The sequence below is a fragment of the Rutidosis leptorrhynchoides genome, chromosome 4 (assembly GCF_046630445.1).
Source record: "Rutidosis leptorrhynchoides isolate AG116_Rl617_1_P2 chromosome 4, CSIRO_AGI_Rlap_v1, whole genome shotgun sequence".
NCBI classification, from domain to species: Eukaryota; Viridiplantae; Streptophyta; class Magnoliopsida; order Asterales; family Asteraceae; genus Rutidosis; species Rutidosis leptorrhynchoides.
The window spans coordinates 597,205,472-597,221,092 of NC_092336.1; the positions used below are offsets into that span (position 1 = coordinate 597,205,472).

A 15,621-nucleotide genomic window follows, 5' to 3' on the forward strand; every position below is an offset into this window, starting at 1 on the left:
GAACTTGAAGATAGAACTTGAGAGAGATCAATTAGATGAAGAAAATTGAAGAATGAAAGTGTTTGTAGGTGTTTTTAGTCGTTGGTGTATGGATTAGATATAAAGGATATGTAATTTTGTTTTCATGTAAATAAGTCATGAATGATTACTCATATTTTTGTAATTTTATGAGATATTTCATGCTAGTTGCCAAATGATGGTTCCCACATGTGTTAGGTGACTCACATGGGCTGCTAAGAGCTGATCATTGGAGTGTATATACCAATAGTACATACATCTAAAAGCTGTGTATTGTACGAGTACGAATACGGGTGCATACGAGTAGAATTGTTGATGAAACTGAACGAGGATGTAATTGTAAGCATTTTTGTTAAGTAGAAGTATTTTGATAAGTGTATTGAAGTCTTTCAAAAGTGTATAAATACATATTAAAACACTACATGTATATACATTTTAACTGAGTCGTTAAGTCATCGTTAGTCGTTACATGTAAGTGTTGTTTTGAAACCTTTAGGTTAACGATCTTGTTAAATGTTGTTAACCCAATGTTTATAATATCAAATGAGATTTTAAATTATTATATTATCATGATATTATCATGTATGAATATCTCTTAATATGATATATATACATTAAATGTCTTTACAACGATAATCGTTACATATATGTCTCGTTTAAAAATCATTAAGTTAGTAGTCTTGTTTTTACATATGTAGTTCATTGTTAATATACTTAATGATATGTTTACTTATCATAGTATAATGTTAACTATATATATATATCCATATATATGTCATCATATAGTTTTTACAAGTTTTAACGTTAGTGAATCACCGGTCAACTTGGGTGGTCAATTGTCTATATGAAACATATTTCAATTAATCAAGTCTTAACAAGTTTGATTGCTTAACATGTTGGAAACATTTAATCATGTAAATATCAATCTCAATTAATATATATAAACATGGAAAAGTTCGGGACACTACATAATGTGTTTCCACATTTTTGGATTCTTTTGGGGAGTTTGAAACATGGTCCCTTCAACATCACCAACGGTAACAAATTGCTCATCATGTCCACTTTCAACAACCGGAGATAATTCCGGTACCGGAGAAGGACTCTGATCACCTTTTTTGCTTTCTTCAACAGTTTTCAAATAGAGTTGCAGGATTGAATTGTATTCATCTATTATCTCGTCGCTAACAAGCTCTACTTCTTCATTATAATTGATTTCCTCGATCCAAAGATTGCATTCTGTGACGTTAGCAACATTTGCTCTTACCATTTTGGCTATTGGGCCCGGTTCAAATACTTCAACAAGGGCGAAAACGACATCAGCCCGTTTAAAATTACTGCGTGTGTGCAGAACCTTGCCAAAGTTCTTAGCGACTTCAATTGAACAATCTAAAGAGACACAATTGAAAGGAATACCGGTAATAGCCACTTTAATGAATCTCGAATACTTATTAAGGCGCTCTTTCATAGGGATGACTTCAACAAACTCTAACTCGTTCATTGTTGGGCCCATGGTCATCCTCTTATAACTTTCGATATCGGAACATTGTACAATGTAAGCAAATAACCCCCATGAAGTAATAGCTTCGATTGCAACAGATCGGCTTTTAAGCCATTTAAGCATTTTCGTAACACAGATAGGATTATTGTCAACGATTAAGGCAGACAAGTGTGACTGAGCCTGCGTCACCTTGTTGGCCGAAAGGTTGATAGCAGGTTCATTTGTATGAGATTGATGATGATGAGAAGGATTAAAGGTTTTGGGTAACATGTTTAAGTTAAGCTCTTTTTTTGCATACCCGACTGTAAGTTTCTTACCATTGAAGAAGGTTCCATTCATAGCCTTCACAACATTGGAAGCTTGTAGGGTATTTTCGAATTTGATGAAGGCATAAGAACGATCTTTTTTCCAGGAAATACCCTGAATGGAACCGAAGGTATGGAATGAATTTTCTAGGAACGGAGGATCGGTGGAAGGGGAAAGGTTACCAAGGAAAATTGTGGATTTTTGTGTGAATTTTCGGAATTTGGGTGTATGATTGTTGTAGGGAGTTTGAAATGAAGAATTGGGATACGATTTGGTTTTGGAATTGTGAAGATTTGAAAAGGAATTGAAGATTGGAATGGAATTGGGGTAGGTTGGTTTGAATGAAGGTTTTAGGGTAGTTGGGAGAGAATTTGTGAGACATGATTTTAACAGTTTACAAATGAGCACTTTGGGGAGGGAATACTTGAACAAAAATTATGGGAGGCCTTTAAAGAAAAAACGATAAAGATTAGCAGATTTAATCAACCAACAAGCTCATCATATTCTTTGAGACAATTGATCGAGCAGTTGGTGTGCAAGTAAAGAAAAAAATAGTGTAAACCCAAAAAAGGTAGAGAAGATCCGTTGGTTGACAATCAGAGGCAAACAAAATGAATGAAGAGAAGTTGCAAGCAGGAAAAAAGATGAAATTAAGAGCTGAAATTAGGAGTCATCGGAAAAGGAAGAAAAATAGATACGTTACCGGTGGATATTTGAACAGAGAGGTGAGATGCCTTTTTCAGATTGAGATGCCTTTTTTGACTTATATTGGATAGAAGACTTATATTGGATAGAATAGATAGATGGTATACTCAGATGCTTAATTAATGCGAGCAAACATGTTACTCTTTACCATAGCCCTATTGTTAACAGTTAACAGGTACGGAGTACCTTATAATCCGTATAATCTTAGCTATGTAACACCGTATTGATATTTGTCTTTTTTCGCCGTAAAAAAAAAATATGTAACACCGTATTGATATTTGTCTTAAATAGTCAAGAGTATTACTTAAATCCCTTTCCAAAACTAAAATCAGTTGTTTAACTATGCAACTGTGTATTGAAAATATCATCCGTTAATCTTATGAATTTGGACCAACTCTCGTATTCAAGGTACTTATGCTTAAATTGAAGTTTGTTAAAGTGATAGACCCATTTCGGTTAGTTGTGATGCAGTTGTCTGTTTCACACTCACTAAATACAGGGTATACTGCAAGTGGTGTAGATCCTCGTATATCAGTTTGTTATTATATCCTATACGTGATACGACCAATGGCAAAAAACATATACTTCTTAAGAAAAGAAAAGAGTTTAAACTTCAGTGATTAGATTATCAAACTGGAAATTGATCTTGCTGTGTTGCCATTAGCGAATCAATTAGGGTGACAACCCTGGCAAACGAATGAAGGGGTCCTCCTCTTGATTCACATGAATTAAAGAGAGCAAATGGTTCTCTTCACGAAAAACATAAGTTCTACTTAAAAAGACGAGACCTGTATCTTTAAAATCTCAATTCATTATATTCCAAAAGATCACACATCAGTCCACAAACAACAGGTTACTTATAGCCAGTTTTATCTGTTTCAATTACAACACATGGTACAAGCCATGCACTGATAACCAGTGAATATAATTTTAGTAACGGTACTTGGTTGAGTAGTCTTTAGGTGCAATGACCAAACCACGACCCTTCCTTGCTCCACGGTACACAGTCTCAACAATGTCAATGAATTCCTGTTTGTCCTTCATGGCCCAATTGATCTTGTTATTGTTACCAGTACCAAGATCAATCATGATGTGTTTGTTCCTAAAGAAGAACATCACAGTTGATGGGTCGTAAAGTTCATACATCGTATTGAAATCAGGCACTTCGGTGATGTCAACCAAGTATATCACAGCAAAGTTCTTCAACGTGTCAGCCACTGAAGAAAGCACTTCATCCATCTGCCAAAACCACAAGATTTCAGTACAACTGTAACAACGTAGTACAACATACAAATAACGAACAGTGATATTTGAAGCGTCTGGAATCAATTAGCAGGTAGATTCAGTTTATCTTTTATCTCTAACGACTTAATGAGTCAAAATGAAAAGTATCAACATAATCATGTACATGACAATGGGGTCAAATGCCACTTAGAATGGACTTATAATGTAAAAGGCTCTTAGATCATTGTATATATTTTAAAACAAGAAAACACAGTGATATAATATGTTTTGCATCTAGATTATCAAACACAGTTACTGGTTAACCCAACCTAAAACCAAGAATCCCCCATTTGATCTGCTACACACCTATTGGGTCAGCGAGTCGATTTGGAATATAATTTATCTCAATCAAAGGTTACCTGAAGTATATTTATGCATGAACAATAGACAAATGCACATACCAATTTTGACCTAAAACCAATTTGATTTGTTAGTATATTACTCTGTCTGCACAATTCGCCCAATATTACACCTTTAGATCATTAATTAATCTAATTTCTGCTGTCATAAGCTTGTTTGCACTTTCAGAACCAATACATGCTTTATGATGTTTACAGAATGTACGATTTTAAGGTGCAGATTAACCTAACTATATTAGATTCACACATAAACAATTTTTATCATAATTTTTTTTTTTTTCATTTGACAGTTCCTATACAAGTAATGACTAGGCCCAAACGCTAAATCAAACATAACGCATTAAAAAGAACACAAGCAGAGCAGCAATTACTTTAGCCTATACATCTATATCTATCTATATACGAGTAATAATAAAAAATTATATATCCATACACCGAATCCCTCGAATATAATATTCAATTAATTTGATAATCGAGGTAAGACTGAAAAAAACAATCAATTGGGGTTTAAAGAAACAAATTGAGAAACTAGGGTTTTGAAGCGTACGTAGTACCTGCATACAAGTTTCGTCCCAATCATGTCCAAATCGGATGACGACTAGACGTTCTTCCTCGGCGAGAATCGCTTGATCGACGGCCCAACCGGAGTGCAAGTGAGGTAGCAAATACGACATCGTTTCTCCTTTTCTCTTTCGCCCAGGGAAAACACCACGGTTGCTTTGCTTCTAGGCAGGTAGCGTATAAATAAAGAAGTGGGGTTTCACTCGGAGTACTTATTTATTTATTTATTTATTTATTTATTTATTTATTTCCAACTAGAAAAATACATGCCCGCGCAATGCGGCGGGATCTTTTGGGTTGCATATTCATATTTAACATAACGTTATGTATTTACAAATTTAAAAACGCGTTGCTACGTATATGGTTGGAAACATGTGTTTAGTACGTAGTATACGTAATGGATTACACGTTTTTAGCGTCAGAAAAACCGCATAAAAAAGAAAATGGAACCATCGATATGATGTGGTTAGTTTGGTCGTTTATTATACCTGTAAATATATAGAATATATCCCGAAATATATAGCATTTTTTAAAAACAGTCCGTTTCGCACATAGCTAGTTGCATTGTGTTTGTAAAATTATTTCGAGTTGAACGGTGATTTCGGGAAAATTTAATTCGAAGCGAGCAGGAACGGTGATTTCGGGAAAATTTAATTCGAATCGAGCAGGAAGATATGCGCCGTTAAAAATTCGGGTGGAGTTTATTTAAGATTTTTAATTAAAGAAATAGTTTTACATTGTACACCCCTATGTGGGGGTAAAAATTGCATAAGGGTAAAGTTTGGGGGATGAATATGTTTGTTTTTTTTATTGTCGTTTTAGGGGAAATTGGGAAGGAGACGACCAAAATGTTGGTCCCAATTAGTATATATCGTTTTAGGGAAAATTGGGAAGGAGACGACCAAAATGTTGGTCCCAATTAGTATATATGTATAATAACCGACAGTATTAAGGGAATAAGTAGGCGGGGGAGTTAATCCGATATGTATAAAAAAGCGTGGTTCGAGTAGCATCTACGGATATTAATACGGTTGTTCTTCCTTCCCGCTCCCTCTTTTTCAACATATGTGGCGGTGAGTTTCCATAGCTCGCTTTTCTGGCCTAGTGCACCCCGTCCCTCCTCCTTAGTTTCTTTTGGAGACTTGTGATCTCAGCAGAAAATGTGAAGATTGCTTAAAGCCAGCGTAATGGAATTGCTCCGTTGATGTATCCGAATATTGTAAAAGAAAAGATAAAAAAAAAATGATATTGTTCCTCATATCTTATCTTAAAGGTTATTGATTTCCTCCTTGAGGAGCAAGGAAGACCAGAGGTCACACTCATATTTTTTTTTTTTTAACAGCACACTCATCTTCTTGTTGTCCTCATTTTTCAGTGTGGGGCGAACGGCGACCTTCGTTTGCAGGAAATCCAACAAATATAAATCTAAGGATAAAATGGTCATCTTACATCTATCCTGGTTTCTATCTATTACACTTTTCTGGATGGTGAGCTCAAGGAAGAGGTTTATATGGAAGCTCCACCAGGATTTGCGGGAAACTTCAAAAACATGGAAGTTTGTCGCCCTAAAAAAATCTCTATACGGTTTAAAACAATCTCCTCGGCCACGGTTTGGGATATTTACTTTAGCCATGAAAAAGTACGAATACAAACAAAGTAATTCAGATGATACCCTAATTTTCAAACAAAGAAACCAGCTGATAACTTGCCTGATTATTTATGTCGATGACATAATAATTATAGAAAATGAAAAAGATGAATTTTTAAACTTAAAAACAAACTTATCAAATGAATTTGAAATGATGATTAAAATATTTCTTGGAGGTTGAAGTTTTACGATCTCAACAAAGAATATTTATACATCAAAAGAAATATGTTCTTGATTTACTTACTGAAAACAGGGATGATTGGCTGCAAACCAGCCGAAACTCTTTTGATCCTAAACCAAAAGGTTTTTTTTTTATGGAAGATGGAGCTCCACTTGCAAATCGAATGCAATATCAAAAGATTTATCTAGCTCATACTCATCTCGATATAGCATATGAGTGGGAGTAGTCAGTCAATTTATGCATCAACTACAAGTACATCACATGGAAGCCCTTTGGAGAGTCATTAGATACCTCAAGGGAATAGTTGGACATGGAGTTATATTTAAAAACAATGGTCACCTCAAAATCCAAATATTTATAGATGCAGGGTGGGGAGGTGAAAAAGGAGACAGAAAGTATACATCGGGATATTTTGCCTTAATCGGCGGAAACCTTGTTACATAGAAAAGTAAAAATCAAAACGTTGTGGTTGTTTCAAGTGTCGGACCCGAGTTTAGAGGAATAGCGCGAGGAGTATAAAAAGCGCTATGGATCCAAAAGCTATCGACGGGGATTGGATTTCCCCTGGAAGACACTAGTAGATTAATGTGCGGCAATGAAGCAACTATCAAGATTTCAGAAGATCCGGTCTAACATGATCGGACAAAGCATGTTGAAATACACAGACATTTCATCAAAGAGAAATTAGAAGCATAGATCATCTCATTACCGTGTGTGAGATTAGAAGACCAACTTGCAAATATTCTTAAAAAGTCCGTCAACGGAAGACTCTTCCACGAAGTATTAGCCAAGTTGAATATACGAGATCTTACAATTCAACTTGAGGGGGAGTGTTATGAAATGAAAAAATAAAATAAAAAGCTTTGTTATAGTGGGATCAAATACAATATCATCATTTCCTAATCTTGTGTTGTAGCTCAACTGATAGTGGATTGCCTTTCTTAGCGAGAGGTCAGGAGGAGTTCAACTTCCGTGAGGTGCAGGCATTGCACATAAGGTTGCCCCTTTACCATTGCATTTCACCCAAGGGTGCCTTCCGCACATCGCGTTGCGGAGGCAGTGGGGAAGGGGGGTTTTACTGCCCATGCTCTAGGATTGGGCCGAGTTTCCTCCTGGACAACAGTTAGGGGCGGGTAATGCAACTGCGAGAGATGAACGCGTGAGTGGTTAAGTCCCTACTAAATGATCTCGTGCTACTGTTAAAAAAAAATATCATCATTTCCCAAATTAAACACAACATACATACGAGATGTCACGGCAAGGTAAAGTCACCAACAACTAGTTTTTTAATTCCATAATAAGGAACTTTTATTATCACTATAAAAGTAACTTCAATTGTTATTGTAAATCATCAGTTATAGAAAAACAATCTATACAATTTCAGTGATCATTAGTGCATATAGTTTATCAATTTTAATCGTTAATAAATACTTGACATCGTCAACATTAAAAATGTCTAACATAACATAAAGAGCTCGTCAGGATGACCGGCCTTCTTGTGGTGACCAAATTGGTACAGGTCGTACTTTGGTTCCTCATTTTAGGGTTGACAAGAACAAGACGAAGAAGGATAGTGTTTCATTCGTACTTCAGGATGAAGATGAGGCTGTGCAATCGAACGACAAAGGTAAAGGTTTCTTTCAAGGGATAGTGAAAGAACTAGCAGATAGTGGAGTGATTATACCAAGTGTCTCAGGTAAGATTCTCAACAGTAATGTGGCCGATGTTAGCTCCTTAAATTTCGAATCTAAGAAAGGTAAAAGAATAAACGGAATGACTTCTCATCCGGTCGAGAGGAATAAAAAACGCTCGTCCAAAGTCGGTTAATATGTTGAATGTGTTTGTTGCGCAAGGTGCGGTTATTCTTTTTGTTTTTGTGGTTTGATCATTTTGTTAGTTTCTATCTTCGATCTTCGGCTTTTGTATTTTGTTATGTTAATTAGCTTGTGTTTTGTAGTTTTCGACATAATTGGGCTTGTCTTGAGTTAGTGTTTAGTTAGGTTAGCCTAGTTTGGTTTACTTATGCCGAGCATTTTCGTCGTGGTTTGTTTCTTTGTCCTGTATCAGTTTAGGGTTTTTTTCATCTTTTGATGAAGTTTCCTTTTATTTTGAAAGTATTCATTCTTTTAGCCCAACAACACACACACACACATATATATATATATATATATATATATATATATATATATATATATATATATATATATATATATATATATCAAATAAAGTACTTTAGTACATACTAGTGAAATGACCCTTGTTTAAACGAAACATTTTAATGATATGTTTTAGATATTAAGTGAACGTAAATGCTAAAATCATTTAGCTTAATGACTGGTGGAACCACATAGTCCGACTAAGAAATTCGTCAGCTGAACATTTCATCAAACAATTAAAATGCATATTAAAGAATCCACATCCAATCATAAGATATAATATTGGTTGTCATTTTATTTTAAAAGTGTAAATTAAAATATAAATTTAGAATTGGTTTCGTTCTGCCTAACTTTTATACCTTCTCGTACTCAATTCAAAATAATTAATTAAAATAATTCAAAATTATTTAATTTTAATAATTAAAATAATTATTAATAAGATTTAATAATAATAATTAATTAATAAGATTTAATTTTAATTCAAGATTATTTAAATTAATGACATCATTCAACATGCTTAGATTTTTTTTTTCTTAACAAAGGAATTAGCCTAATAATAACATCATCATTATAGGATTTTAATATTAACTATAGATAGATTGTATTTTGTTAGTTGGTTTTCAAAAAGTAAGGAAGGAAAATTCAAAAATATAATTCAAGGGGTGTAATTGGTTACTTTGATGAACGAGAACGATACATTTCACATTATGTTGTATGTTTCGAGAACATGTAAAAAAAAAAAGGGAAACAGACCCTCTGACAGCCCCACACCGACCGGTTCCACGGCCAACATGTGAGAGGAAAATCGCGTAACCCATGATTAATGGAACATGGGGCAGAGATTGCACCCATGACCACCGCGGTATGCTGCATGTCCCCCAACCACTAGGCTACCATCGCGGGGACATGTATGGAACCATTAAATGAGCTTTGATGTCGATTATATACAAATATCTATGTTTTCTAGCAGTAGGTCAAAAAAATCATGAATCAAAATTCCAAAATGTTGATTTTGCCAAATGAACTTTTATTTTATTACAATTTACCAATATATATTAAGCAAAAATTATTCATTGTTGTTCTATAGGTCTGTACCCTGTTGGTGATTTTAGTGTCATCCAACGTACATTTTAGTTAGTTACGATTTACTTGAATACAGGTGTTAGCTAGTTATACTTACCAACGGGTTTGGAGAGTGTGGAGTACACGCCCGTAAGAGTTGGCTGCTAACTGTCGCGCAAAACACGGGGGTCAAGGGGGCTGCGCCCCCTTGCGGGGTCCAAGGGGCAGCGCCCCTCGCGGGGTCCAAGGGGCAGCGCCCCGAAACCTCAACAGAAATTGCACTATTCGTTAACTAGAAAAGTTGCATTTGAATAAGTGTCAGCGAACGGGTATGCCTTTTGGTATAACCGATTTTCCCGCCAAAATTGAAGGGTTACACCCTTTCGGTTTAACTGTATTCCTATAACAGTTTATGGACGTTTTTTTTGTTCATTAATTCTGCATTCATCAAACCAACAGAAACACACATATTCTCTAACAATTTGATCAGTGATTTCGTTGCCAAAAACACTGATTGCGTTCTTGTTTGATCCCTGTAAAGATTTCGTGCAACCGAGGCAATCGTAGGGTCGAAATACTTTATAGAGATAGTGATGTGCGAAACGTGGTATATGAATTGTTATATGAAATAGTATGGAAAAATACCGATTAAAGATTGTTACACACTAATGAGCAGTGTACCCGATCGTGTAGTAGTATAAATAATGGTTTAGTTCCGTGTATCGTTCCAAGGACAGTTGAATTAGTCAAACTAAAATTAGAAACTATATTGTGATTAACTAAGTAAACGAAACTTAAAGGTACAAGATATTGTGTTTTTGTGGCTATTTAATGATTTAGCCAAATCAGAGAAGAGTAAAAGTAAAAACAATATTTTTGGTCTTTTAAAATAAGATAGTTTGATTAAGATCAAAGATACGAAATGTTTATCTAGATATTTTACCCTCGGTATTGGATGTAAGTTATATTGTTAAGACCTGATTGAATGAATATGTGTGTAAGTTACCTAATAGATTTACCAAGAGTTCTCTTAGTAAACACGCAAACTCGATTACAAGATCAAGGGTTCCCTTTTCTCTATAGTTCTCGTGTTTGTAACCAAATAACTATGATATATATGCTAATCACCCAAATCGACTTGCTAAGAGTTCTCTTTAGCAAGTACTTAAACTAGAATTACTAAGTGGAGGGTTCCCTATCACCTAGACCTTTTCGTTTGTGACTAGTTGATTAGCTAGATCAAAGACTCGAATAACAATTATCTTTTGCGTTCGCTCTACACAATTCATTCCTATATCGTCTAATCATTTTGATCTAATTTACCCCTTGGTCCGGTTTAGTAAACAATCAATCTAAGACAAGTTAATTGTAAATCAATATGATACATCAACAAGAGTTCTCTTTATCAACAACATATCAATTAATTAGATACAAATGATTTAACATCAATAAGCATGGTTCTTTAATTCAAGCTTTAATCTACCACACATAATACATTCAATCCATAAGATTACATCCAATACCTCAGTTATTAATCTAGACAAATATTATAGAGTTTAGCCAACAATCATATTAACAAACAAAATAGCAATCAATTGATAAGTAGAATTCATTGTGAAGAACAAGAAATAAACCTAATAGAGAATGGATCTTGAATGGATAAGGTATTGAATCTTGATTCTTGGATGTTAAGCCTCTTCCAAGAGCTTGAAATTCTCCAATTTTGCTCCTAAAATCGTCTTTGAACTCCTCTGTTTCGTAACTATCCGTATCTCTCTCAATAATATACTTTTAAAGTGGTGAAAGTTGGTCAAAAGCAAAAAGTAGGCTGAAACCTACTTCTGGACGGCGTCGAGATTTCTGGACGGCGTCCAGATTTCTGGACGGCGTCCAGTTGTAAAGGCCTGGACGGCGTCCAGATTTCTGGACGACGTCCAGTTATGAAGGGCTGGACGGCGTCCAGAAATCTGGACGGCGTCCAGTTGTGCTGAATTGTTCTGTCTCGTTTTTTCCAAATCTCCCTTCATTTGGACGGCGTCCAACATACCTGAAGCCTTGTTTTATCGTTTTAGAGCGCTAATTTGACCATAACTTGTATCGGGATCAACTATGATGAAATCACAACTTATAGAATGGTCATAATTCACCAAAACTCTTTATAAACCACTTTCCGATACACTTTTCATACCTTTGTGTATTACTTGTAGAAACCGACTTAACTATCCTTGATTCGAGAGTATTTTACACGATATTTCGAGATATATATATATATATGATGTAATTGAGCAATATCAAAACACCCCACACTTAAACCTTGCTTGTCCTCAAGCAATTCATTCTTACAAAGTAGAAAACTATCAAACACACTTACACAATATAGAGTACACACATCACACAAGTAACGCAAAACACATGAAACACACACGTTTATTTGAAACGCAAACTCACGCTATATGAAACACAAGATTTAAGTATAACACACACATTTATTGTAATCACACTCACGCTATATACACAATGAGAACACACGCACACATTTTTGGGAGTTTTAGAGCCAAGTATCCGAAAAATTTGATCCTACGGAAATCAGGACCTTATGAAAAACGTTTTATGTTTTTTTTTTGAAAATATAATGCTAGTTTTTACACTAGGCACGTTTTCTGATTTTTGTCGGATTTTCTGAATTTTTGGAAAATGAGTGCGGGTTTCCCGCTATTGGTCAAGCCAATCCCTCCCACAGTACCTAACATCGTTAGATGTTGGTAAGAAAATAATGTGTTTAGGAGGATACACATTACGTCCAGATATCATCGATAATCATGAGGTAATCATCTAATCCGTTAAGTCAACCATAAAGATTGAGGTTCATCAGGCTTAAAAGCTGATATCTTACCTTTCCGGAGGTTATCCACTGGGAATCTGATCAATTCACTGACATTTCGTGTATCATGGTGCGCTTCCCATTTGGCTAGCAAATCTCCCTCATTGAGATAAGATTTGACTACCAGTTTCCCTGTTTGATGTTGAGGCCTGGTAGATTTCCAGTCGATTTTAGCAATGACTTTTCAAGATTTTTCATCACCCTACAACTGATCTGGACTACAACTTCTGAAACAAATCAGCAAGTGTGTCGTTCGGAAGACTTTACTTCCTTGAGGATGGAATGGATACATCCTATGGGTAATAATAAAGTGGTCGGACGCAACATTGTCCTTGTTAGGAGAAACAATGAGGATCGTCCTGTTTTAGTTTTCGATCTGGCGCGAGGTCCGATTTCCGACCACGCTATTCAATCACCGCTCTCTTACGGTTTATACTCGTTTTGGTACAAGTGACCTACAAGTTAGCTTTACTAAATTAGTAGGATTTTCATTCAAATAATTGAATGATAGTACAACCTCAAAGACTATTAATAATTTAAAACATAACTCAACATTTCTTTTCTAGTTTTAGAACATAATGTATGTAAAATGGTTTTGGACAATTTTCATTTCTAAGGCTACCTGAAAATTTTAAAATTTTGATCATAAACGCCTTAATTTTTGTAAAACGAATTCCCGATAAATTTCTATCTCTCACCCTACACTTAAGATCATGCAAGGCCCTCATTGCATGAAATCAGAAAAATGATTAAATTTAGAGGGCAAAGTGATAGGGTGATTGTAGAAATTTTCAAATTTTTAACCTGTAAATCGTGGAACATGTAGACGAATGTCGCTGAACTTACTGCCAGCATAAGAGCATCGTCCATTCCTCGATTATCAACAAACATACATCATAATATCAAATGTTGCTAAACTTAATGCCAGTCTTTGAAGTTCAACCACGCTGCATAAATTAACAAACCACACAAATAATAATAAAAATAACGGTGTTTTTACAATCACATCCATTATCAAACTACACAATTAGTTTAAAAATACAAACGAATATTGTTTTAATACACACCATAACAAATAAATAGATTGTTTGAAAATGTAACAAGATGATCATTGGCTCGCAGGCCTTCAGTTATCGTAAGGCCAAAAGTAATTTTCTGAGCCATCTCTGCTTTGGCGTCCTCGCGGGTATTCCTGCTCAAATCGGTTCCTGGCATCCTGCATCGCATCGTTAGCATTATAAATTGGGTAAGGCGGAGGTGGATTTTCAGGATCAGTGTAGTATTGGGGTGTCAGACGTGTTGTTCCATAGTACTGATCGGGGTTGGAATAATATAACTCGGTGTTATGGTTATTCCAATCAATACCATAACTGTTCCATCCCTGGTTATGTACTTGAGCAATCTGGCATTGCTCCATTCCTTGCTGACTCACCCTCATGTTGTTCATATTATTGACCAAATCATCCCAACCAGATTGAGACGGATACCAAGGACCTTGACCTTGAACATTTGTCTGGGCTTCCATTTCTGCTTCCTTTTCTTCTTGTTGTTCCTGTTGTACATTCGCGCCACTACCACTCACGCCACCTGCCACAAAAGGTATCAAACGCCCATTTCCATCGTACATCAAAATCTCGGCGTTAACATAAGAAACCTTTTTCAAGGGTTTCATTGCATGGTCACATTCTATGAGGCGATTAAGATCAATATTAAAGTGACGGGTAATCCGCGTAATGTAGTGGCCCCCTAGAGGCAGTTTGTCTCTTCGCGCATCCGTAGCTATACCCAGCAAATAGTTCCCAATTAATCCCGGTATATCGGTGTGACAACCCCTTTTTATTTGATCCATTATCCATAGATCCAGAGATTTAACCTTTTCATGTCCTTCGACTCTCGCATTAAAGGTACATGCCATAAGTCGATGGAGTAGCTTATCGTCAGAGGTTGCTAATTCAGTATACCTGTGTCTGCTTGATTTGAACGGGCTAGATGAATTTGGCCTTCTAATCCTTCTCCAAAAGGATTGTTCATTAAAACTCACTCCCCCATGATACTCTGAGCTTACCAAATATTGCCTTAATTGTGCGTCGGTAAGCTCGTGAAAAATACCCAAAACTCTACATAACCCAAAACTACTCAAACTTCTTTCATCACCCCCTAGCCGGAATCTAAAGAAAGCTTCCGAGAGTGGATCGCGAACATTATTGAATCGGAAAGTTGAGTAAAATTATTTACATAGCACGGGAAACACTTGATCGTGTAGACTGAAAATTTGTTCCCATGCGTATGTCAATCTGTTACTATATGGTATAGCTAACAAACGAGTAACATGGGCATGCATACCCGCCTCAATCAAAGGAGCCCAGTGCAAATACCATGTAGCATTAATTGGTCGACGGGTAATTCGAGCAAAAGTTTCCCCGTAATCATCATTATCCCGAAGATGTTCTAACCAAACTATTGGATTATTTTGAGCGTCTTCTTCTTCGCCAGATGATGATGATGAATGTTGTTGAACTGGTGGTGGTGGTGGAACGTTTCTTGATGTTCTGCCCCTTTTCGGTTGTCCACCCCTGCTAGATTGTCCCTGCAAAACATAATAACACCAAAACAAAGAACATAGAAACCGTTGTGTTAATGTTAGCTAAAAACATAACCGAGTAGCAAGGGGAATTAGTCATGCCATTCAAAGTTCATAAGAATTGTGATTCATATAAGTAAAAGCGTATGTTCAGAATAATTGATCACAGTCAACCAAAGTCAACATAAACTAGCAAATACACTCTCACAAAAATGTGGTTCACAAAATTCACAATTAGGCATCAACTTAGGACTCAAGCATGTTGCGTTCATAGGTTATGACATTTAAACTTGCATTCTAATGATATTCATTACAATCATAGCACAGTTATCACAATTTAGTTCAAAATGACCATTATAACGCCACTACATCATAGCATTC

General features: G+C 35.7%; 1 protein-coding gene across 1 annotated transcript; it reads right to left on the bottom strand.

Moving 5' to 3' along the window:
- Positions 1-3,322: 3,322 nt before the first annotated feature.
- LOC139903911 (thioredoxin-like protein YLS8) lies at positions 3,323-4,914 on the bottom strand. Its single transcript, XM_071885835.1, has 2 exons — positions 4,725-4,914; positions 3,323-3,766 (listed from the first exon to the last, which is right to left on the bottom strand). The coding sequence occupies exons 1-2, from the start codon at positions 4,842-4,844 to the stop codon at positions 3,458-3,460; spliced, it is 429 nt and encodes a 142-aa protein (XP_071741936.1). The 5' UTR covers positions 4,845-4,914; the 3' UTR covers positions 3,323-3,457.
- Positions 4,915-15,621: the final 10,707 nt, after the last annotated feature.

What these genes read in the sequence shown, in the direction of transcription:
- LOC139903911 (XM_071885835.1), bottom strand. Translation starts at nt 4,844, where the DNA reads ATGTCGTATTTGCTACCTCACTTGCACTCCGGTTGGGCCGTCGATCAA. An exon ending in GGGACGAAACTTGTATGCAG is followed by an intron (nt 3,767 to 4,724) that starts GTACTACGTACG and finishes TGGTTTTGGCAG; the next exon opens with ATGGATGAAGTGCTTTCTTC.